At 46.4% G+C, this 24,988-nt stretch overlaps 1 protein-coding gene and 1 long non-coding RNA gene across 2 annotated transcripts in view; one reads left to right on the top strand and one right to left on the bottom strand.

Moving 5' to 3' along the window:
• LOC123803586 (NBPF family member NBPF4-like) overlaps window positions 1–15,907 on the top strand; it is a 52,764-nt gene extending 36,857 nt beyond the window's left edge. The window contains exons 15-23 of the mRNA XM_087860576.1: window positions 1,195–1,461; window positions 3,292–3,538; window positions 4,570–4,621; window positions 5,400–5,572; window positions 6,625–6,676; window positions 7,451–7,641; window positions 9,926–10,165; window positions 12,387–12,601; window positions 14,695–15,907. Of these exons, the coding sequence (XP_087716702.1) occupies window positions 1,195–1,461; window positions 3,292–3,538; window positions 4,570–4,621; window positions 5,400–5,572; window positions 6,625–6,676; window positions 7,451–7,641; window positions 9,926–10,165; window positions 12,387–12,592 (1,428 nt within the window). The 3' untranslated portion in view covers window positions 12,593–12,601; window positions 14,695–15,907. The remainder of the gene's footprint in view (window positions 1–1,194; window positions 1,462–3,291; window positions 3,539–4,569; window positions 4,622–5,399; window positions 5,573–6,624; window positions 6,677–7,450; window positions 7,642–9,925; window positions 10,166–12,386; window positions 12,602–14,694) is intronic.
• A 3,680-nt stretch (window positions 15,908–19,587) lies between these two features.
• The window catches only part of LOC123780211 (uncharacterized), a 31,825-nt gene continuing 26,424 nt past the window's right edge, over window positions 19,588–24,988 (bottom strand). Inside the window, exons 7-9 of the long non-coding RNA XR_015723615.1 lie at window positions 22,839–23,049; window positions 19,966–20,050; window positions 19,588–19,711 (exon numbers count right to left, since the gene is read on the bottom strand). This is a non-coding gene — a long non-coding RNA (uncharacterized LOC123780211). The remainder of the gene's footprint in view (window positions 19,712–19,965; window positions 20,051–22,838; window positions 23,050–24,988) is intronic.

A 24,988-nucleotide genomic window follows, 5' to 3' on the forward strand; every position in this document is an offset into this window, starting at 1 on the left:
AAAGGCCCCAGTATCTATGCAGCCTTGAAGATTGTTCTGCTTTGATGGTGTATAGATTCCATTCATGGGTTTAATCTCAATGGCTTCTTCCTCTCAACCATTCACCAACAGCATTTCAGATGGAAAAAGCCTGAATATTGCAGCAACCGTCTAGGAAGCAACCGGGTTCTTCCCCGGGATCTCGGGGGGAAAAGAATCAACGTGTTGTTTGCCTACACTCAAGACAGGATGCTCTGATGATGGCCTGTCATACCAGGGTCACTTGTTTAATGGCTTAAGAGAGCAATGCCAGTGATTGCTTGCAGGGCCCTCCTAAGCCCTCCTGGATGAGTTCTCTCACGGTTGCCTGTTTTCAATCTGCTTCTGTTGCTCTCCTGTGCTACATGGGACCTAAGAGTGGGCATTTGTGAAGGAGAGTCTGTGTCATGTAACTCTTTCTCTTCCTTTATTTGCAGAAAACCAAATTGATCAGGAGGGACCGAAAGGACAAGAGTCAGTTGCCCCCAGGTAATTCTGAATTCTTGGGGGCTGTGAATTCAGAAGTGGCACCCAGGGAAAAGCAGAAAGTGCTGAAGAGAACTATATTATCTATTCGGTCCATGACAAGTTATCCTTTTTCACAATGCTTTCCGTTTTTTTGTGGTACTTGAATTGCTTCCCATTTCTTAGTTACCTCTCTCGTTGAGTAACCCACAGTCAGCCGACCCAGGTAAGCTAATATGTCGCAGGGATCGCTGTGCTCGCTCATTCTCTCCTCTGTGCTTTTTTGAGAGATGCATGTCTTCTTTCTGCCTGTTAGATTTATCACGTTGACATGTGTTCCTAGCAAGAACATATCACAGCAAGAAGACAAACATGTACTATCGTGCCAGATATTGAGAGAAAGAGGCCTTTCTAGATGAGATAGCTGGGACAGTCGCTTGGCCACTCCATGCAGAACTGGATGCCATTTGACAGGAAGGGGGAAAGCCACCATTCTGAGACTGTATGTAGTGAGTCATGACTGGATGGCACAGAGATAATTGAGGCTCTTTCCTCACAAGCTTGCTGTTTGGCCTGTGCGCTGAGCACTTACTGTCCTTTTTATCTGCTGCTCCTGTGACAAACAGAGCTTGTCGCACTCAAACAAGAAGAGTTGTTTCTCTCTTGTATGGGTCAGCCTCTCTGCTTTCTTGACCATTCCTTTGTCCCTTCCATCAAAGCCAGACAGGACATAGGATTTCAGATCCCTCTCAGGTTAATCTTCGGTTGTCCCCACCCTGCAGGCTCAGCGGACAGCTGCTAGAGGTGGTAGAGCAGGTCGGCTCACGGGACTCTCCAGATAAACACTACTTGACATATTCAGTTCTTCCCGACCTGTCTGACTCCTACTGGCCTTACAGGAGCGCCGCCATCTTCTCACCTGAGGACCTGGAAGTCTGTTCCTCTCTAGAAGTGGCCAGTGAGTACTCCATTGTCAAGGTGATAAAGTTCCAACTGGACACCCACATCGATCTCCTGTTCTTCGTACCCGAGACCTCTGCTGTGCCGAGAGAGGTCATCCCTGTGGGGAGGCCTTGTAGAGACATATTGATCTGAACTGGGCTCTAGGATTGAGTTTTAAGAACAGATGTCAGGTGTGTCAGGGAGCTTTGCTCTCTTCTTAGTCCCAGGGCAGGCGCATGTCATCTTGTCTTCTCTGTCAGTTCATTGGACCACACTCAACTCACCTGAGCAAGATGAGCACAGAAGGTGTCTGTCAGACCTAATTTGGATGAAACCTCTCTTCTCACCTTCAATAAGCTCTGCGTTTCATCTCTGAGCCAGGTCCTTTACGAATCTATGCCTGCCACTGTCAGTTGGCATTCTTGTCCAGGGGTAACTGGTTTTGCTATTCTAAACCCCACTTGTCTCTCTCCTTTGATGCCTGACAGCCTTGGCAGGCTTTCCTATATCTTTGGAGGTGTCACTCCCCTGGTGCGTTCCCTTCCTTTAGTCTGTCTCTTTGTTCATCTTCCCTCCTCTCAAGTTAGCTGAGAACCAGAACTGGACCAATGCTATCGGACAGTGTATGTTTCTCTTGAGCCGCGCAAGATCCTGAAACAGACGTACCCCATGAAAGGCCCCAGTATCTATGCAGCCTTGAAGATTGTTCTGCTTTGATGGTGTATAGATTCCATTCATGGGTTTAATCTCAATGGCTTCTTCCTCTCAACCATTCACCAACAGCATTTCAGATGGAAAAAGCCTGAATATTGCAGCAACCGTCTAGGAAGCAACCGGGTTCTTCCCCGGGATCTCGGGGGGAAAAGAATCAACGTGTTGTTTGCCTACACTCAAGACAGGATGCTCTGATGATGGCCTGTCATACCAGGGTCACTTGTTTAATGGCTTAAGAGAGCAATGCCAGTGATTGCTTGCAGGGCCCTCCTAAGCCCTCCTGGATGAGTTCTCTCACGGTTGCCTGTTTTCAATCTGCTTCTGTTGCTCTCCTGTGCTACATGGGACCTAAGAGTGGGCATTTGTGAAGGAGAGTCTGTGTCATGTAACTCTTTCTCTTCCTTTATTTGCAGAAAACCAAATTGATCAGGAGGGACCGAAAGGACAAGAGTCAGTTGCCCCCAGGTAATTCTGAATTCTTGGGGGCTGTGAATTCAGAAGTGGCACCCAGGGAAAAGCAGAAAGTGCTGAAGAGAACTATATTATCTATTCGGTCCATGACAAGTTATCCTTTTTCACAATGCTTTCCGTTTTTTTGTGGTACTTGAATTGCTTCCCATTTCTTAGTTACCTCTCTCGTTGAGTAACCCACAGTCAGCCGACCCAGGTAAGCTAATATGTCGCAGGGATCGCTGTGCTCGCTCATTCTCTCCTCTGTGCTTTTTTGAGAGATGCATGTCTTCTTTCTGCCTGTTAGATTTATCACGTTGACATGTGTTCCTAGCAAGAACATATCACAGCAAGAAGACAAACATGTACTATCGTGCCAGATATTGAGAGAAAGAGGCCTTTCTAGATGAGATAGCTGGGACAGTCGCTTGGCCACTCCATGCAGAACTGGATGCCATTTGACAGGAAGGGGGAAAGCCACCATTCTGAGACTGTATGTAGTGAGTCATGACTGGATGGCACAGAGATAATTGAGGCTCTTTCCTCACAAGCTTGCTGTTTGGCCTGTGCGCTGAGCACTTACTGTCCTTTCTATCTGCTGCTCCTGTGACAAACAGAGCTTGTCGCACTCAAACAAGAAGAGTTGTTTCTCTCTTGTATGGGTCAGCCTCTCTGCTTTCTTGACCATTCCTTTGTCCCTTCCATCAAAGCCAGACAGGACATAGGATTTCAGATCCCTCTCAGGTTAATCTTCGGTTGTCCCCACCCTGCAGGCTCAGCGGACAGCTGCTAGAGGTGGTAGAGCAGGTCGGCTCCCGGGACTCTCCGGATAATCACAACTTGACACATTCAGTTCTTCCCGAGCTGTCTGACTCCTACCGGCCTTACAGAAGCGCCGCCATCTTCTCACCTGAGGACCTGGAAGTCTGTTCCTCTCTAGAAGTGGCCAGTGAGTACTCCTTTGTCAAGGTGATAAAGTTCCAACTGGACACCCACATAGATCTCCTGTTCTTTGTACCCCAGACCTCTGCTGTGCCGAGAGAGGTCATCCCTGTGGGGAGGCCCTGTAGAGACATATTGATCTGAACTGGGCTCTAGGATTAAGTTTTAAGTGCAAATGTCAGGTGTGTCAGGGAGCTTTGCTCTCTTCCTAGTCCAGGGCATGCCCATGTCATCTTGGCTTCTCTGTCAGGTCATTGGGCCACACTCAACTCACCTGAGCAAGATGAGCGCAGAAGGTGTCTGTCAGACCTAATTTGGATGAAACCTCTCTTCTCACCTTCAATAAGCTCTACGTTTCATCTGTTAGCCACGTCCTTTACGAATCTATGCCTGCCACTGTCAGTTGGCATTCTTGTCCAGGGTTAACTGGTTTTGCTCTTCCAAGCCCCGCTCTGTCTTTCCTTTGGGTTGACTTGTCTTCCTAAACAGTTGTTTGAAAACCCACCCTCAGTCCCTCCACTGATAGCTTGTTTTTATGTTTCCCAAAGCAGAGCTGTGCTTTGCTTTTCCCCACCACATGAATTGAGACAGTGTTCTGTGTAGCGCCAAACACTCACTTTCATTTGAGGGTTTTTCTTTGCATTCCATTTGTTCACTCTCAGTGTATAAATTCCACTACGTCTTTAACAAGCAGGCTCTCTGATGAGCAGAGGCTGAATTCTGCAGTAATCCTTTTAGAATGCATGGAGGTTGGCTCCCCAGATCTGTATGAAAAAGGTAAGTAAAGTGTTTGCACAGACTTAAGGCAAGGGCAACCGTGATGATGATCTCCTAGAAAAAGGAAATTTTCCCCAATGCCTCCGGCAAGGAAATCAAGCCACTTATCATAAGACAATATCAGAAGCACCCTGAATATTCTTCTGACTAACCTGTTCTCACATTGAGCATATCTGAGTGCCTGGCTAGCATTAGACACTAGATTATTAATGTACCGAGCAGGATCTGCTTAATGACTTCCCTGTCTTTATGTATTTACAGAAAATCAGATCTCTCATAAGGAGGAAGAAGACCAAGACCCGATAGGCCCCAGGTAACTCTGAAGAAGCCTGGGTTGTTATTTCAGTGGTTAAACTGCATTTCAAGGAAGAAACAGAAACTGCCAGACATGCCTGTTTTTCCGTTCTCCAATCACAAAGTACCTTTGTTTAACCATGAAGTGTGGCTTCACATGTTACATGGTTAAGTTCCATTTACTGACCCCTTCACTTCAATAACCTGCAGGGGGTGGAACTTCGTGAATTAGCAGTCACTGGGATTCTCTGCATTCACCTGTTCACTCCTTTTGGTAAAACGAGAGTGAGAGGCCTATCTGCCTCTCCCTGTTTGGTGTTACCACACCGAGGATATGTTATAGCCAAAGAATACCTAAAAAAAATTTCACGTCATATCACAGGATGAGAAAGAGGCACCAACGACACAAGGTCTCTCCATGTTGATGTTGTCTTTTAAAGCCTGTGTTCACTTGGTCACCCAAGGTAGTATCAACAATATTTATGCAAAAGTGTTGAAGCCACCTTTAGGATTCCCCATGTGCGCTGTGAGCTATGTGTTCCATTCCATAGTCGTTCAGTTTGTTGCTCAGAAGCTTAGCTCTGTGGCCAATATCCTGAGCACCTTTTGTTCTCTATCTGTCCCTACTGCCCCCACAGCAGCCACACTCTGTCCCTGTAACAGGAGGATAGTTATTGCTGTTAATCATGGCTGTGCCCCTTCATTATGAGTATACTTCTCAGCCTCCCATCAAAACAGTAGGATGCTGGGGTGTCTACTTTTCTTGTGTTAAACTTCAGATCTCCCGACCCTCCCAGGCTCACCGCAGAGCTGCCAGAGGTGGAAGAGGATACCCCATGTGACTACCTGGATGAATGCTATTTGACTTATTCGGCCCTTCCTGACCTGTCTGACTCCCTCGGGACTTGTAGGAAGGCTGACATCACCTCATTCGAAGATCTGGACATCTGTTCTGCTCTGGAAGTAGCTAGTGAGTCCTCCATTGTCAAGGTGATAAAGCTCCAACTGGACTCCCAAGCTGACCCCCTATTTTTGGGATCCCAACCTCTGGTTGTGCAGAAATGTGTCATCGCTCTGTAGAAGCCCAGTAGACATAAGGATCTGAGTCAGGCTCTAGGATACACTTTTTAGCACAAACCTCAGGTGAGTCAGGCACCTGCCCTTTGTTCCTCATCTCAGGCCATGCTTATGGCTTCTGACAGAAGTTAGGACATTCGATTCAAGGCAGATTGACAGCTCACACTCACTTGTGCTCCACATGCAGAGGTCTCTGTCTTTGTTCCTGATTTCCATTAAATACTCTCTTCATCTGCAATGTTCTCATTTTCATAGCTGAATATTGTCTCTTGAATTTTTGTACCTGTCCAAAGATGTTGGCAGCCTTACCTACATCTTTCAATTTGTTGTTTCCCTGCTTGACTGCTCTGACTCCCAGTGTCTGTGTCCTCTATGTTGGCTGTCTACACTGAGTTGTCATCAGAGTATCAGGTCATCAACACCTCTACCATCAGCTTGCTGTAGGTTTCCTTGAAGCACAGCTGATTCTGGCCTTTGCCCCTCCCATGCATGGCTCATATGTCTGTAAGCACAAAGAATTGTACACAAAAGGTTTCTTTTGACATGAGGGTTTGCAGATTCCATCCATCAGTTTGGTCTCTGTGTCTAAATTCCCTTAAACCATTTATCTCATGGCATAAGGTAATGAGAGAAGGTTGCACTAAGTTTTTAGAATGTAGGTAAGCTGTTCCCCAAAATCTGTGGCAAAACACATGTTTCACACTGTACACAGACTCTTGAGATGTGGCTCTACCACAGCAGGGAGCTCATGCCCAATGGCTCAGGAAAGCAGACCAAGGCACATTCCCAAGACACTACCTGAGGCCTCCTGGATGGTTACTCTCACAATATCCTGCTGCCCCGCTAAGGGGCACACAGTCCATGTGCTAGTTGTATCGGATACTTAGTTGGAATGTACACATGGTGTTGTTGAACGTGACTGGCCCTGTCTGTATTTATTTGTAGACAGTCATAATGATCTTGTGGAGGAAGAAGACCAAGGACGGATTTATGCCAGGTAACTCTGAAGAATCATGGGCTTTAATGCAGTGGTGATGTCTGGGGATCTTGGCTCTCGGCAAATCTAGAAAGTGCTAAATGTACCTATTTCACCCATTCAGACACCCATAAAATGGTCCGTTAGCAATGTTCTCTGTTTCACTGTGGTACTCATATAGGACCCTTTCTTTCTGCGTCCCAAATTTGGAAGCTCAGGCCATTGACACAGGTATACTAACCAATCACAGGATTTCTTGCATTCTCACGGTCTCTCTTTGTATTGAGTCCAGCCTAAGATGCACATCTGTCTCTGCTCGTTTCACATTATGACGCTGGCAGGAATTCATGGCAAGAAAAGTGTGTAAAAAAATTGATATCTCAGTGTTTAGACAAGTAGGCCTCGGACACACGAGCTTTCTAGGAATCTACAATGCTGCCAGTCTGGGGTTGTCTTGGTGCTTTCTGTAAATGTCAACAAAACGTATGCAAAAGTGTTGATGCTGGTTTTATTGTTTTCTGAGTGTGCTGTGTGTTGTGACTGCTGTGTGCTGGGGTGGTTCAGACTCCTTCCCTTTAGTCTCCCATTCTGGCCATGCTCTGGGCCCCTCCAGCTCTTGCTCCCTCCCTGCCTGCCTCATCTATCCCCGGTACATCCACACTCTGGCCCCAGATGGAGGCAGAAAGGTTCATGGGAAGAAGACTTCGCATTTCTTTTCTATGCCCAGTGCTTCCTCCCTGCCGCCCAAAGCAGCTGGGACTCCATGTTGACTCAACTTTCTTGTTGCATCTCCAGTCCTGACTGTCACACAAGGCTCCACAGGGAGCTGCCCGTGACAGAAGAAAATGAAGACCCACAGGACTCCCTGGATGACTGTTATTTGACTTCTTCATTTGGCCATGACCCGCCAGACACCTGCAGACCTTACACAAGTGCTTCATTCACATTTGATAAGCAGGAACCCTTCTTGGGTCTGGATGTGGATGGTAAGTACTCCCATTGTGAGGGGCACAACATCCTGGGTGGGGGGGAGGTCAGGAAGCCTGTCTTCTCTGTATCCAACAACCTAAATTGGCTGAGATGTGCATCCCTGCCAACAGATCCTGGAGACTCAAACTGGTTTGAACTCTGCTCTTGGATATCATTTCAAAAACACTGGGTTACCTGGGTGGCTCAGTTGGTTAAGCATCCAGCTCTTGATCTCCATTCAGGTCTTGATCATAGGGTTGTGAGTTCAAGGCCCACGTTGGGCTCCACACTGGGCGGGGAGTGTATAAAAAAAAGAAAAGGCATCATGTGGGTCAGACAATTTTCCTTTCCTTCTGTCCCAGACTTCCCTCTGCCACCAAGCTCCCTCCCAAGTGCAGGCCCTTGGTACCAAGTCAGTTTAGAGAGGAGAAATGCAGGGAAGAGAGCAAACCTTCAGCCACCACTATGTCAACTGTAGATATCTGGGTAACAGGACTCTTTCTTTTCTCTCCTTTTTCTTTCTTGCTTTCTTGCTTTCTTTCTTTTTTTGTAAGAACCGACTTCTGCTACTCATGAGATTCTATTGCCAGTTGTATATCTGGTGTAGTGTCCTGCAAACTCTCTGGCTCTCCACACAGATTTGCATGTGCTCCATATTTGCAGCATCTGTGATATTGTTGCTGAGCTCAAAGTTTTGGCTTCTGGGGAGCCCAGAATGCTCAGCATTTAGATAGAAGATCCCGAGCACCCAGTCCTAGCTGGACCCCGTGGTTTCAGTGAAGCCGAAGCTCTAGCCCTGGTTTTCCATCCTCCACGGATGGTGTCCTTTCCACCCTGTGTGCAGCTTCAGTGATTTTCTCCCCGTCAAGTGTTGCTCTCGGTAGCATAATGTCATGTAAAGGATCAACGGTCCGTGCACCTGCCGTGGGTATTGGCCTCATTCTGGAGCAAAGCAGAGTTGTTCCCCTCTTCAGAATCTTCAGAAAAGTGCTGCCTGCTCAGCAAGACCCCCTTGGGTCACACTCGCACAGGAGTGCAGGCTAACACCCAATTCTCATTTCTTCCCACTCAGGCTACAATTCGGACTTTGCTTCTGGGAGAAGCATTTGCGTTGTTAGCCGACTTTCCTTGCTCATCAAATCACCTTGTACGAGCAGCAAGGAGTCTATGAGGTTCCTCACTGTGTCAATGTTGTCTAGTGAAATTGGCCATGAAACATTTTTTTCCTTCATCTTTTTGGTCAGTTAACAGTCTCTCCACCCTAGCACCACCTTCTCCCCTGTTTCCCATTCCTCTCGGAGGGGCCAAGAAGCAAAGGCCTCCTCAGGATTACAGCAATTCAGGAAGCAGAAATGAAACACACAGTTACTTTGCTTCGTTTGTCCGCCACGTCCCTTTCCGTGCCCGCTCAGCAGCAGCGCTGTTGTGCTGGAGCCCCTCGTGTCCTCACAGGTCACTCTCCAGTCGGTGTGGCATCTCCTGTGAGAGCCGAGGGTGCTGAGACTCAGCAACGTCATATCACTTTCCCAGGACCCCTGGCCAGTGGTTAGTAGGATCTCAGACCCTCACCAGCTCAGACTGCACACTGGTCTCCACTCGGTCCTGTCAGGGCCTATGTGGGGATGGGGTTGGTCCTGTCCTCTCTCCTTTTGTACCAAATTATTTGAAACAGTTGTAAATGTAAACAAAAAAGTTGCAAGACTGCCCCCAGAGATCCCTGTGACCCTGCCACACATCTGCCAACTCCTACCCTGTCAGTCACTCTGTCCTGTGAGCAGAGCCAGTAGCTCTTCCAGCCCCTCTGAGAGATCAATGTCTCCATGAGGCTCCATACAAAAGCAATGAGAGCTGAGAGGTCCCGGGCCTTTTCTGTTGTCATGAGGGGTCCCCAGGAGGCTCTTCACTTGGCTGCCTGGCACCCCTGTAATGCTGCCCAGCTCCCACTGGCAACTCCTTCTCCCCATGCCCTGAGAACTCTCTAGGACCTACTCTCTCCAGGCTGTAGGAAGAAGGTTACGACTAACGGAATGATAGGAATGAACTTGTGTGCCCATGCCAAGGCCTGGTGGAGTGAAAGGGGTGATTTTCACCTCAGGGACTTTGCAGGCTGGGCACCTGCCTTTTCAGCATCCCTAGGCTCGGACGCAACACTGACATCTCCTTCATACACATGGTGTCTACCTTTGTACCTGCTCGCAGGGTGGGGTCTCAGACCGGAAGGGACATCAGACATGGGTGTTCTGGGAGTGCTCAGCTAAGGAGCCCTGGGGTGGATCCCATTGAAATCTCTTCTTGCTTCAGCCCCGATGCAGGCTCCCCATCACCAGGGCCCATCGAGTGGAAATGTGAGTTTCCAAATGGCAAAGGTGCAAATGTCAGGAGCACAGACACAGCCAAGCACCCAGGTGGCCAATTCTCTGCGACAGCGGCTGGAACAGCAGTTGGATTGTGGTGACAACAGAGCCAGGCTCGGCCTCTCCTCTGCCATCGGGAGCCTGGATGCCAAGATGGGTTCTGGGAACCAATGGCCGCTCTTCCAAGGTGAGAGGGACGGGGAGTAGGAAGTTCTAGTCCCTATGTTGGTTGTCACAGACTTGTAGCTGGAGGCAGCAACGGGGTGAGGTCGAACCCCATGATGCTCCAATCCAGCGAGGTCAGCAAGAGCCCGGTGTTTAGTATCAGCTCTGCCCCGGGTCCTGGGTTTGCAACTTCCTAGCTCTTTAAGTGGCCAACTTATTCATCCTCTTACCTAGTTTCCCCTCTGCCCCTTCATCGGAAAGCGCAAAACTAGTATCTCCATTCCATCGATACGGGAAAGAAGAAACGGCACAAATTCTGGGGGGCCTGATTCAACAGAAATTGCTTGACATCATCTATGAATTTGTCATGTCTAATTTGTGGGTCGCTGTGGGGCTTTAGCACTCGGCAAATGGTTTCGGGGCATTGTTTCATGGGGGATGGGGCAGTTGTCAGCGGCTCCACATTCACTGGACCCCATCTTCCCTAGCTTTCTCAGAAAGGCTCGTGTGCCCAGTTTTCTCTCCTATGACATCTTCAAGGCAATCTTCCCTGTTCGGTGCTCACAGTCACAATGGTAATACTGGCCCCACAACACTGTCTCCCACTTATTTTTCTTTTTTCCCTTTTCTAAGGACATAAGTGGCCCCTTTCTTACATGAAGTGCACACGTCACTCTCTCCTCTGATCCTCCGTCTAGTTCATCATCTCCCCTCATCTCTGGGGCCTCGTCCCCAGCTTCCTCTTCATCAGGACCCACCTCTGCTCAGATTTCCTGAAGACTGAGCTTTCTGACCTTCCCCTGGGTCGTGCGTTCCTTAACCTCCTGCATTCAGTGCCCTGTCCTGGAGCCTGGGGTGGCCTGGGGCTCCTCTGTCAGAACTACCTGAGAAATGAGGAGATGCAGTTCTCAGTTGGAGGTGACATAAGCAGCAGACTATGGCACCGGGGAGAGGCCCCAGAGAAAGAGCTCAGGGAGTGTTCGGGGAAGCACAGCCCCGACAAGGGCCTTAGAACTTGACGTACTTACTGTCTTCCCCCTCGAGCCTCTCTGTCACTTCTCCATGGCACCCACTGTCGTGGCCCCGACTCACCCCGCTGGCTCAGTTCCTCTCTCTGTGACTCAACTTCCACAGAGGCCTGAGCAGGAAACCAGGCTCCATGCCGGGTTCTTTGTGCATTCCGGCTCTGAGAAAAAAAAATGCCACAGACAGACTGCCTTGTCAACAACAGAAGTTGTGATCTCACAGTTCTGCAGGTGCGGTAGAACCACAATCAAACAGGTGCACATTTGGGGCCTGGTGACACTGCCTTCCTGGTTCGGAGGTGGCCGCCTTCTTCCCTTGTCCTCCCAGGAGTGAGGGAGCTTTGTGGGGTCTCCTTTATAGGGCACGGATCCCTCCTAGGGGGGATGCCGCCCCGATGCTCACCCCACAAAACCATCACATTGGGGATTGTGATACACCCCTATTAACTGGGGGCGAATACAAACTGTCACGCCATGGCAGATGGTTTTACTCTGTTTTGTTCCCACCTGCTCCCCCCTGTAATCCCTCCGTGGTGTTGAACAGGTTACCTGTTTCTTCCACCCCTTTCCTCATTGTCCTTGGATTTGTGTATTTTTTCCAATTTCAACTGACCAGAAGGGAGGTTAGAATATTAGGTTCCGTGTCCCCCAGATCCCTATTTAATCATTTACTGAATTAGGTACATATGTACATACAGACACACACATTTGTATCTCAGGTCACATACACGATGTATAATCCGTGTGTGTATTATCCAGAGTGTACACGTATGAAGTGCACCACGTGTTGACACGTGTTGTGTCAACTCCCCAGCTTTCTCTTCCCTGGTTGCTCCCCAAAGGCTTCCCTTCAACCTTGACTTTAGCTGATGTCTACAGTCTCTTCCCACCAATAGCACAGCCTCTTTCCAGCCTGATTGCCCTGCCTTTGTCTTTTCTTCTCCGGAACTCTTTGTTTTTACCAGTTCTGATTCTCTGATTTCACTTTTGTCAACTGCAAGCACTTTGGCCTTCTGGCATTCTTATCCATGCAGGTAGTGTGGGAGAGATGAACAAAACAGGAAATAATCAAAGCGTGTCCATTGGCTTCCCCTCCCCTCTGAATACTCGGATGGCCTTGCTCCTTCTGTCCGATGTCGTCCTTTGACGTCAGTGTGGGTGGAGGATCAGAAAGATCATGAATAACAGCAGATCCTGTTGATGTGCTTTTCCTTCCAGAGCTGGGTTTGGATGCTTCCCTCTACGTGAAGAACCCTCCCAAGCTGGAGGGCGATGCCGCTGAGGCCTCGAGGGACAGCCAGTGTGAGTGTCAAGTCTTTGGCCACAGGAAAGCCCTCGGTGTCATGGAAGAGAAGATTCCCAAGAGAAAACTGCAGTTTGGCCGGTGGAGACTCGCATGCAGATTCCGTGGCCCTCTGGCTTAGGGAACGGAGGTAATCACGCCCCCTGTGGCTCTTGGGGCATGGATTCCTATTGCTGTCCTTCAGATGATAGCTGCACCCCCCAACACACTCACACTGCCTTGTCTTCCTCGTTTGGTCACTCCCACAGCTGGTGCTACCTCTGTCTGGGCTTCCGTCTGTTTCCCTAGGGACTGCCACCCTGCCGGCCCTGCCATCTCCATCACCTGGTTGCATCTGAACTCTGCTGTGTTCCTGCTGGGGCCGTCCTGAGATCCCCTCTCCCCTCCACTCATGGCCACGGGGAAGCAGGCCCCATGGCCCTCCTCAGCAGAGCAGCATCAGTTAAACATGTCGCCAAACACGCGAACTTTGCCGGAAATCACACACTTTCTCGGCTTCTTTGCCTTCCTTCCCTGCTTGCCCAACTCTGAGGCCTCATGCTCCCAGGAGCACTGTTTTAATGAGTCACTTGCAAAAGGACTCTCCTCCTGGGTCGTTCAGGGAATCTGACCTAGGAGGACACGTAACCCTCAACTTCTCCATGTGAATAAGAAGTGCTAAAGCTGAGGAGAAAGAGCCCCCATGAGAAAAACTAAATGAGAACCTGTCACAGCTGGGAGTGCCACACCGGACTGCCTGGAGTTAGGTTTCTCCTCAGCCCCTATAATGTAGAAGGCACGTGTTGTGATGTGCACTGGGTGTTATACGTCACTGATAAATCATTTGACACAACCTCAAAAACTAATGATGTACCATACACTGGCTAACGAAACAGAATAATAAGTAAAAAAAGAAAATGAAAGAAAAAAAGAAAAAAAGAAAAGAAAAAAATAAATATTACATAGATACCCAGAGTCCAAAACATAATCTCTTCCCTGATCAAAGGTCAAAGAATTTAGTGCTCTACTCCTATGCCAATGAAATCGACAGTTCACTAGTCACTGAGTGGATTTCACAGCCCCCTGCACGTTCACTGCAGACTGAAAAAAAAATATTTTAATCAAATTTTGTCCTTATACAACATCTCAGTAAAGAACCTTAGGTCTCATTCTCCTATATCAACCCATTTGCAGGTCCTTCTGTATACCAGGGTAAACACTGAGAGACTCTTTCTTTAGGGAAACTTTAGAAAAGAAGGGATGAGAATCTAGAGAGCTAAAACGAATGCGTTTTCATTTTCACTTCAGAGTTTGGTGAGTCTCTGCATTGAGAATAGTCCTAGAAATGCCCTAAGGGCTATCCTGTGTGAGATTACCTTCAGAGAATGTTGGCGTCCCTGAGTGAAAATGACTAGGGCCATGGTAACACCCCTGCTCTCTTTTTGTGAATTCCCCTTTGAGTTTCTCCTCCTTGAGCTCTTTCCTCTGCCCCTTTGGGCTTGTTCCTCTCCAGCCAAGTGACCAAGAATGTCTACTGCTTGCCCACACCTCCAGATCAGAGGCTTTCCTCTCCCTTTCCCCACATGTTTGCACAGGGCCTGAGCCAGGGTTTCAGTCCAGGGTTTTCAGACACAGGTCACATGGCTTTAGGAGGTCCTCATATGCACATGGCAGAAAGGAACTTGGAGATAGGCTGAGGCCCCTGTTGGCTCTGACATTTTGGGACTCATTCCATAGCCTGGCCTCCTCCTCAGAAGACGGGGACAAGGGTGAGAAGGGGGTGTGTTTGTCTGCCAAGGGTCCCCTCCTTCCTACAAAAGTCTGTTTCTGAACGTGTGTGCTGGGTGCTAGGTGCATCCCTCTCTGGGAGGTGTGAGAAAGCCATCACTTGGGATTCTGATGAAGGGGGCTCAAGAGTGAAGTGGCTACTGAGGAAGGGGTAGTTGGGATCTGGCCAAAGCTCACAGCAGCCTTGAGCTGGGATATCACCAGGCTTCCGCTGGGGAGTGGGGGAGCACAGGGGTCCCTGGATCCTGCAACACAGGCTGACGCTCAGTTTAGTGAGGTATTACTTCTGACCTGTGGCTCTCACTCTCCCCCTCAGGCTGCCTGCGGCTCCCCCCTTTAGGCTCCTTCTGGACAGGGGTTCAGCTTGCTCCTGGCATCTGTCACCAGGTAGCCACCCCTCCAGGCTCAGCCATCTGACCAAGACTCACATTTGATTTCTCTCTCTTTCTCTCTCAGATACCAAGTACTTCAGAAACTAAGAGATTCCTCATGTGAAGAAAACCCCATCATAAACCCCATCACAAAACCCCATCATTTTCCACTTGATGAAAAGAAATCTAGAACAGCAAATCAACTTAAAGCCCAAACACAGCACAGGTGGGATCCTTTGCTGAGAATCAACATCACAGTCACAAGCCATTCTCTGTGATTTTGACTGCAAAAGACTGCTTTGATGAGAGAGATTCTAGCCTTCAGCTCCAGTTGTGAGAAATCCCTCAGGAGACCAATGCCTGACTAGATGACACAGTTTTGACAGACCTTAAGTCTTGCTGCTCTCAATTCCACCCTGCAGAGAACCTGAGTCAGGAGCACCATGGAAAAAGACCACAGGTCAAACTGGACATTCTGGGCCACCAGATGGGCTGCCCTAGGAGCAGACAGCATTAACTATGAGGTGTTCTTGCTGGTAAGGTTTAGCCTGAATTTGAGCATGAGGAAGTTACCAGACAACTTGAGAATGTAGATCATTGAACAAGATGACTGGACTTTCTTCAAACAGTCAGTGTCACCACATAGAAGAGAGGACACAAGCGAGAAGAGATATTTTGGGTTCCAAAGGACTAAAAAGAATGTGTTCCTTTTTTTTTTTTTTTTTTTTAGTCCTTTTGAACCCAAAACATCTCCTCACCCTTAGGTGGCTGTGTCTGCTGGTGGTGACATTTCCTTGTTTGTAGGGGACAGTCAGATGTCTTGGCTTAAGGGTCTACATCCTGAAGTTGTCTGATCATTTCCTCCTGACTAAATTCAGCCTAACCCTCTGGCCAGGACACTCCATAGTTAACGCTGTGTGTGTCCCAGCTCAGCCCACCCGGAGACCAAGAGGGTCCAAGTTTGCCCATCACCATTCTTGTGACAGCTTCATTGGTTACTTTGCTATGGAGGGCCTATCAGATCTGTTCATAGCAGGACACATGATTTTCTTCTAAAATTAGCATTTTGGCAAGGGGTTCTCTGAGAATGTATGAAGATCTTCTTCTCTAAAGTCTTTTTCTAAAATTTTGCCATCTGTAATGATCCCTGTGGTGCATCATAACCGTATCTGTGTTTGTACATTGGAAGAATTCTATCTAACTTTATCCTTCCTATACAATGTGTATTTGCTGGCATTGTGCTGTGGAAAAGAATATTTCCTCCCCATTCTATATCATTAAAGTATTTGTTTTGACAATCATTGTGCACTTGTGAATTTTATTTAATTAATATGTTCAATTAGCCAATATATAGTACATCTTTAGTTTTTGATGTAGCGTTCAACGATTCGACTCGTGTATTTTTTGCATCTGGTGCTCTAATCCCTACTATCATGGTTGATTTGATGTATCAGGGTATACAGTAAAGTAAATCTTCTTGGTTGTTCTCGCCATATTTAACACTGAGTCTCCATCTCTTTTAGGCTATAGTTAACTTATGGGGGAAAAATTTCATCTGTTTGTCGTTCTGTGGTATTTGCTTTCTTTTCTTCTTATGTGTGCCTATATGTGAGTGTGGTGTTTAAGAAGGTTGTAGAGGTAGGGCTGAACATTGCACCAAAAGTTTTTGGGCATCTTTGGTTCCGTATTAGCTTGTCAAACTTTTCACATTCAGTTTCTAAGTTGTAAGTGACCCCTCAACCTCAAACGTTTGACATTATTCTATTTTCTCTTTACCTCCGTCTTAACCTGACTCTTCGTATACTATTGTTTCCACCCAGTGAAACAGATGCTGCTTATTCCTATTTTTCCCACCTGCTCCACTCCCAGATTTTTGTTTTACATCTACAATTGAGTCTATTCAACAGTGACCAGCTGTTCGAAAGCCAAAATTTCCCAGTCATCTCTCGTTGGGTGAAGTTCACCTTCAAAGACTCCTAGTGATGGAATCAGGACTCCCTGAGTGTTGTGTATTGAATACTCTTTTTCTACTACCTGCACACACGGACATCGTGGCTGAATAGAAAGTACTTGCACAATGAGTTTTTACTGAGACTCCGTGCTGGGTGTGGAGCCTGCTTGAGATTCTATCTCTCTCCCTCTGGCCCTCCCTGCCTCCCCCCTCCCCCCCACCTTAAATAAGGGATGGGAAGGGGAAAAGGCAAATGAAACAGAAAAACAAAATAAAGGAAAAACAGGAAGATTCTAGCAATATATGGTGAAGACATCGGAGAAAAGGAAGAGAGATAATACAGCAAATGAAATTGAATGTTTAGGGCAGAAACAATTGGAAGTAAGAAGGTGAAGAGGGAGAAGAGATTAAGATGTGGAGACAAATTTGACTTGAAGAGAAAGTACAAAAGTCAAATAGACTGGCAGATATCGGTCTGGGGATGTTTTCAGTTGGCCACAGAGGCATCACGCTTGTATATTGTATGGATAATATTAAGCGAGCTTTTCATGTCACTCAACCCCTTGCCAAATTGCCATCTGAAAAAGTGACTCCAGTTCAATTATAAATACCTTGACCACCATGCCATATAAAGTAAGACATATTTTACCATGCTAGAGTTAAGAAACTGGTTTGGGGGCCTGGGTGGCTTCGTCAGTTAAGCACCCGACTCTTGATTTCGGCTCAGGTCATGATCTCAGTCGTGAGATTGAGCCCAGTGTGGGGCTCAGTGCAAAGTTTGAGAGTCTCTCTCTCCCCCTCTGCCCCTCTCCTGCTTGTGTGCACTGTCTAAATAAATAAATAAATAAATAAATAAATAAATAAATAAATAAATAAAATCTTAAAAAAAGAACTTAAAAAAAAAAACTGGTTTAAGGCTTAGTTGTGAGCAACCGATGGCAGTTTGCACCTGCCAAACTCCCAGTGACGCCCTTGCAAGTAGTGTGGGTAGGCAGTGAGGTTTGTTGGGCTGGGCATGCAGAGGCAGGTAGTAAGCCCTATAAAAGTGAGGACTGAAGAGCATATTTATTTGCCTTTTGTTCGGCCATTTACATTAATATCAAAGCATGTTATTTGCACAGTTAGAACTTTAGAATGAAAGTACGTTGACTCTCGAGCTGGTTTTTCTTGGTTGTTTTCATCTTTTTTTTTTTTCGTCGTTATTTTTTCTTTCATCTTTCTCAAAACTCAGTTTTCCCCATAGCAGAGTTGGGACTTATTATTGCAGAAGTCTGCTTGCTGAAGATTCTTAAAAACAAAACAAAACACTAAAGAACTTTTGAGCAAAAGTTTAAGAAGTTCTGCTACAGCCCATCCACTTGCTTGTGGGATTTATGTAGATATGTTTGTTTTTGTCCTTTTTGCTGCAATAGCAGTGTAGCCTTGCTAGAATTATACAGAACAGTATATTTATTTTCATCAGTTAGGTAAACAGCGTAGTGTAAAATGGACATTACTGGAAAAGGATAGCGATTTATATGAAACCACAACAGAGACAAACTACCGCCGTCACATGCAGCAGTGGTCTGTGGGGAACGTGGTGGGGAAGGCTGGAAAATACTGAACCCAGAGCCAGGAGACTTGGTTTCTAAATCCAGCTTGCCAGTCTGTAGCTGTAAGGCTTAAGGTTACTTAGGTACCATGTGCCTCAGTTTCCTATGGTTGGAAAGTGGGAATGAGACCTGCTTCACCCACTTCACGTGCACTCTTTGAGGATAAAAGCAGGTAAAAATGCAATAACGGTCGCGAAGATTTTATGAGCCATGAAGGGATCTCTAAGTACCACAGTGTATCACTATTATCATGACTATTCTAACTGTTCAAGGAAAGCAGTGGTCATCAATGCAATTCTGCTCGTTCCTCTGGAAGCTAACGACCTTCCTTTGTGATCATTTTATTACTGATGGGGCCGTTTTCTGCCTGGTCTGGTTGTGTGGCAGTATTCAGGTCCATTTCTCAGGCTATTTCTCGGGCTATGATTTCATGTTCCCAGAAGAGGGCAGCAAAACTCCAGTCTGAAGACTGCCACTTCCTCAAAGTGTCTAATGTAGTGTTTGGAAAACAACTATACTGAAAAGAGAAGAGCTTTTAAAAAATTATGGTCTTTATGTGACAGACAAGGCAAATCTCATTGCTATAAATAAATACCATAACAAAAATACACTCATTTAAAATAATTGTTTGCCTTTTCTTTGTCCTCTGAGGAAAATAATTTGGGCTATTTCTTTAATCTCAGTTTAATGATTTGACCTGTACAACCAAAAACCTCTGGCCATGTTTTTCCATTTAACCCCAGATTTTTAGATCTCACAGAGCACCAATTCTTAAATAATTTTTTTTAAGCATGAAGAAAGTAAGTTGTTCAGGGCTGATTCTTTCCATTTAAGATGACTGGTTAAGTCCAAAGAAAGATTCCCAACAGTGTCTAAAAACGTCTGCCATAACATGCGTCTGTGTCATTCAGAGCAAATGTCATCTGTATCTAATATTTCTTATTCAAATTTGTTTAAAAATATGCTTGTGCTTGTATACCTTGTAAGAACATCAGCAGCTAACATTTGAACTGTTCTTTTCAAAATTTTTTTACTTTAATTTTTTAAATTATGTTATGTTAGTCACCATATAGTACATCATTAGTTTTTGATGTAGTGTTCCATGATTCATTGTTTGCATTCTTTTTTTTTTTAGAGAGAGAGAGAGTGTGAGTGAGGGGAGGGATGGAGGGGAGGGAGAGAGAGAATCTCAAGCAGGCTCCATGCTCAGTGCAGAGCCCAACGTGGGGCTCGATCCCAGGACCCTGAGATCATGACCTGAGCTGAAATCAAGAGTTGAATGCTTAACCAACTGAGCCACCCAGGCAACCGTGAACTGTTCTTAAATAGCATGTAAGGTGCTTTTCTACATGTTATCATGTATGTTGATAGCCACTATCCCCATCTTACTGATAAATTTTCTCATCCGTGATTAGAATAGCTGTTCCTTGCTTGAAGAGAAAAGTGCAGGCGGGGGTCCCTTGTGGCAAGAGAGTCCTGAGGTGAGTATTTTCTCTCCCCTAATAGGTGGTACAAGAGGTGGTACAATTCTGAATCTGATCCTTTTTCTGTGTGCTTTACTGTAATTAGAGATGGGGTAGAACGGCTTTCAGGTATAGTTTTTCAATCCCTTCTGCTTTTGTCAGCTCATTGGTAGCTCTGCTCTTTGAAAAAAAAAAACTACTCTTTCCCACTCCACTCCTTCTACCACCTCCCTCAAGTCAGAGTCCTCGTCCCATCCCAGCTAAACCTCTTCCTGTTCCTAAGAATTGCATCACATTCTTGGCTTAATGTAGACCAACACCCCCACACTGGCACCAGAGAGTGTACAGACCTCCTTTATTGGTTGAAAGTTCTTGTCTGGTGAGCATGGAGTAAGTCACCCACTTCCTGACTTCCAGCCCTGGCTGAATTTGCATCTGGAAAAGAAAATATTCCTTGGATTTGTGTTTGCTTGCTTATAAATATCCTTCACTTCACCCCTACCCTGGAAGGAGGAAGATTTTACCAAGTAGGTAAAGCGTGGAAGGGCATTTGAGGGAGAGGAAACAGTCGGCACGCCTTGCTATTTCTAATTCTTCACTTCTCCCTCTCTCACACACAGACTAATCTGGCACCGACTCCCACTGTACAGACGGGGATTTCATGAAGGACAGTAATGTCCCCCATTACTAAACCTGGTGGCTATATCAATCTTTGTCTTACCTGACACTGAGCAGAAACGGACACCATCAATCTCCTCGATAGACTCACCGTCTTCCTGTGGTTTCCACACACTGTTATTCCCCCCTACCTTCCTCATGGATCCTAGGCACCTTTGCAAGCTCTCTACCAACTCCTTAGGTGTTGGTGTTCCTCAGGACCCTGTCCTATGTCAGCCTGTCTTCCCTCTACACCTCATCTGAGAAATCTCCTCTCTTCCATGGCTTTATGAGAGTTATATGCCGTTGACTCCCAAATCTCATCTCCCCTGAACTCCACACTAATATAACAACTACCTTCTGGAACCTCTCTGATTGGATATTCCTAAGTCATATTAATCAACTCACTTTCTCAGACTATTCCTCTTCTGATGTTCCTTTTCCTAATATATGCCACAACATCCACCCAGTTGCTCTAGCTAGAAACCGGGGATTCATCTTTGATTTCTCTTTTGCTCACTCTCTCCATTCAATCAATAACCAAGTCCAGTAAAATCGACTTCTTTGAATCTACCCACTTATTCTCATCCTCACCTGGCCTAAGCAGTCACCTCTGGACTTTTGTAAGTCTTTGCTGGTTTCCTGCTTCTAGTTTTTCTCCCCTTGGATCATTTTCCACCAGCTACGAGAAAGGTTTTTTTATAAATGCACTTCTGGTAAATTCACCTCCTCCATTTAAAATCATTTAGTTGCTTCCCACTATCCTTAGGCTAGAGTCCAAACGTCTTAGCATGGCTCGTAAGCTCTCCACGATCAGTCACCTGCCTAGCTGCCATCAGCCTGCGCTCCACTCATGCTGGCCTCCCGTGGTGCAAACACACGCTGCCTTCTCTTGCTTCTAGGCCTTCACAAACTCTTGTTCCTTTGCCTGGGCCTCAAACCTGTCTAATCTAAATTCTACCCCCAAATTGTCATTTATCTTATTCCTGAATCAGACCTGAATTTGGATACTTAATTTTAAATTATTTCTTGAATTAAAACCCCAGTTCACCTCATCTCACCTATAGATTTCTTATTTCTTTGAAAAATACCTCCAAAGGTATGTTCCAATGAAAATATATTTGAGCTGATTAACTTAGATCAGGATTGACTTTTACCATAGCCGAATGTGAGCTGGAACATATTTTTTAAATTACTGGAATGTTTTCTGGATTGTTATTCATCATGGCATTCTATCTTGGGAATTTTTTCTTCATTTCCAGCTGGTTTACACCACTCTCCTTTCTCACCTCTCAGCCCTTTCTTCCCCTCGGGTTGCCCTACACTTGCCCCCCGATGGACCCAGTTTGCATGCAGCGGTAGCTGCTGTGGGGCTGTGGTTAAATAGAACTGCTCAGACTGCAACAGGAAAGCACTGAATCGAAAGCAAAGGGGAGGAAGAACAAACCGATACCCACCACAAAGCTGCTGAGTGCCCAGCATGACCCAAGCTGCACCCTCTGATGAGGAGCCTTGTGGAGGAGGAAGAAGCCACAGCGTTTAATAAATCATCAGCACAGCCTGTCCTCCACTTCCCCTGAGCCAGCCTTCCTGGGTCACCCATGAGTGTCCCCAGGTCTGGCCTAAGTAGGTGGGTGATGACAGCAAAGCCACCAGAGAGGCAGAGGCTGGGGGAAAGTCCCTGAAATGAATGACTGTGGACCTTCCGTCTCAGATGCTCCGCCTGGTCCAGCTCTGTGCATGTTTCGAAGGAGCTCTCTGTGTGGGATGGTCAGATGAAGGACCCCGTGGTCCCTGAAAGTCCTTTGGCTACCTGCCAGACAAGCTGTTTCTCGTGGTGGCCGAAACTGTTTTATTTTATAAGGAAAGATCAAGTCCCTATGAGCTACCGTTTGAGAACTTGAAATTCACACTCACGTACACATGACTATTTGCAGACTCTCTGCTGACTTCAGGAGAGGGAGCAGGAGAAAGGAACGAGATGGCACATCAGAGAAATGTTCCACCTACTTTCTGAGTTTGCCCATCGCCTACCCTGGCTTTTCACACTTGTCCCCTTTGTTGTCAAAGGAGGTACTGATTGTTCAGCAGCCTGAATTATAGGGAAGCGGGTGGAAAGTGCAGGGAAGTGGGTAGTAGCTATGTTTAGATTTGAAACACTGGTAAGTTTGGGAACTCCGTGGACTGCTAGAGCCTCGTAGTGGTTCATTCTCTCCGGATCTGGGGAGGTTGGAGCCGGGCCCTGCTTCTGCAGCTGGAGAAGCAGAGCACTGAGAAGAGGCACAGCCATGTCAATCTGGAGGAAAGGCCGCTTTGCTTGGCTGAAAGTGGGCACTGCGTCTTCACAGAGTGCCAGACTCACACTTCACATAAGAGAACAGGAAATATGGTTCGTGCAGCTGGGAGGGGAGAGAGAACTCACTGTGGACCAAGGCTGTGAACTCACTCATGGCCTTCTGTCACCCCATTTTCCTCTCCTGTAAGTGACCAGGACTGACTCCTGGGAGCACTGGGGAGCAGGTGAAGCATGCCTTTGGGCAAACCCCCTTCCCTTCTGCTGGCTCACCTCTGCTGATAGGCTCCACTTTTGTGTTCTCTTCGTCCCAGAAAATCTTCCAAGATCTAGATCGTTAATGAAATTTCAATGGAGGAATGGTAGGTACTTTGATAGGAGGTGAGGTGAGGGAAAGAGTTCTTCTCTTACAAGGCCAGATCTAAAGTGGCAAAAACGTGGTCTCTGTTTTAGCAGCCCCAACAGCAGTGAGTTGGAATGGATCCTAATAAAGGAAAAAGGGAATGGAGTCTGTAGTCAGATGATTTTGCTTTGAAACGATCCTTGCCTCCCTCCCTCCCTCCTTCTTTCCTTTCTTCCTCCCTTTCAGAGAGGAAGGACAGGGAAGTAGCCAAGAATCGGAAGCTCCTTGAAGCTCAGAGGAATGCTACATGCTTCCCAAGCCAGATTGCCTGCCCAGAGGTTGCCCGCTGACTTGAGTGGTCAAGGACTCATTCTGTTAAACCCACAAGTTGTGTTTAATAACCAGGCATGATCCAAGCTGTACAGAGCGGGCTGACTGTGCTCCCCAGGTGCTGTCAGCTTGTGACCTGCCCTGCCACACTACATTACTTACACAGGGAAATGGACAAAATGAGTGCAAAGAAGGGGAGATCATGAGTGTGAGCTGCTTTTGAAAAAGCTTCCTCAGGAGGAGAGAGATGAGTTGGCTGGAGGGCACGTGAAGTAAAGAATGGATTTCATTTTTTTAGACCGAGAGAGGTTTAGGTATGTTTACATACTCAAGGAGAGATCTCACTTCATTCCTAAATTTTGATTCTCTCCCCTGGGGAGAAAAAAGAAGAGGTTTCTCTGAAGATTAAAATTAAATGAAAATCAAATGCACGGTGGTGGCATTTATACCGCAAAGCCCTTTACACATGCTAATTATTATAACTATCATCATCTAGCATCTGTACAGATGAGTAAGCCCTGGTCACAGCTGATCTGTCTCGGGCTTTTTTACCCTATGTGACGCACTGTGAGGAGGAGGTGGGCTCTTGAGTCGGCAAGGCCATGACCTGCCAGGGACAGGCTAATAGTGGTGTGACCTGTATCTCACCATGCTTTGAACTTTGGGGAGACAGTGTGTGCCTCCACGAGTGTGTGTGTCTTACTAGATACAACAAGTTTCTTATTTTAAAATCCTCATTTAAAAAAATGGACACATTTCAGATCCGACATCTCTCTAAAAAGCTTTAATTTAGGGAAGACAGTTTTAGAAATTAAAAATACCCTTCTTGAGGGGCAAGAGATATACAAATAGGATTATAAACGTGGATTTCTGCTTAGACAAAGAAGCAGTTTCCTAAAAGTTACCTCATGTTAATTCACAGCTTTGTTAAGAAGGGTCAACACTTTATCTTTTCTGGCTATTTGCAGAATCGCATTATAATTGTGCTTTGATACAAATTTGGCAACAGCAGCATGATTCCTTTCCCAATTATCTACAGTGCTCGCATACGTTCACGGAGTAATTCCCATCAGCTCTACACAGCATGATACACATAGCGAATCAGTGAAGTTTTTATTCTTTTAATTATTTGCTTTGCAGTTTTGCTCTGAACCATCCCACCTCCATTCCTATAGCGTAAAGATACCCTGCAAATTCCATTCCCACATTTCCTCTCCCTTTTCCGCCCGGCTTTCCAACCTTAGGACGATTTATGTCTTCATTTCTGGGTGCATCTCTTTGCCTATTCCTTATCATCCCTCCCCCGTCCCTTATGCTGTCCTCCTCTTCCCCTGGCCCCTCTCTGTCTCCAGCTTTTATTACTAGCGACCCTGTAGGCCAGTCCCATTCCATGTTCCTTCATGCATTACATGAACTAATTTTTTGAGGGCACTGAACAGAACAATGTGGCGTCATTTTCCCAGAACAAGCAGCCACTTCTTAGAAATAGCTATACTGAGATAAAATGTATATTCTGTAAAGCTCACCCCTTTAAAGTACACCATTCAATGATTTTAGTATATAGTGTTTTGCACCCATCACCTTAATGTTAGAACATTTGCATTATCCCAAAAAGAAACCTGTACCAGTTAGCACTCACACACCGTTTCCACTCCCCCACCCCCCTTTTGTTCTCCCTAGTTCTAGGCAACCACTAATCTACTTTCTGTTTCTATGGATTTACCTGCACTAAACATTTTATATAGATGAG

Source organism: Ursus americanus, unplaced genomic scaffold (assembly GCF_024610735.1).
Source record: "Ursus americanus isolate L20-20 unplaced genomic scaffold, mUrsAme1.1.p SCAF_140, whole genome shotgun sequence".
NCBI lineage: Eukaryota > Metazoa > Chordata > Mammalia > Carnivora > Ursidae > Ursus > Ursus americanus.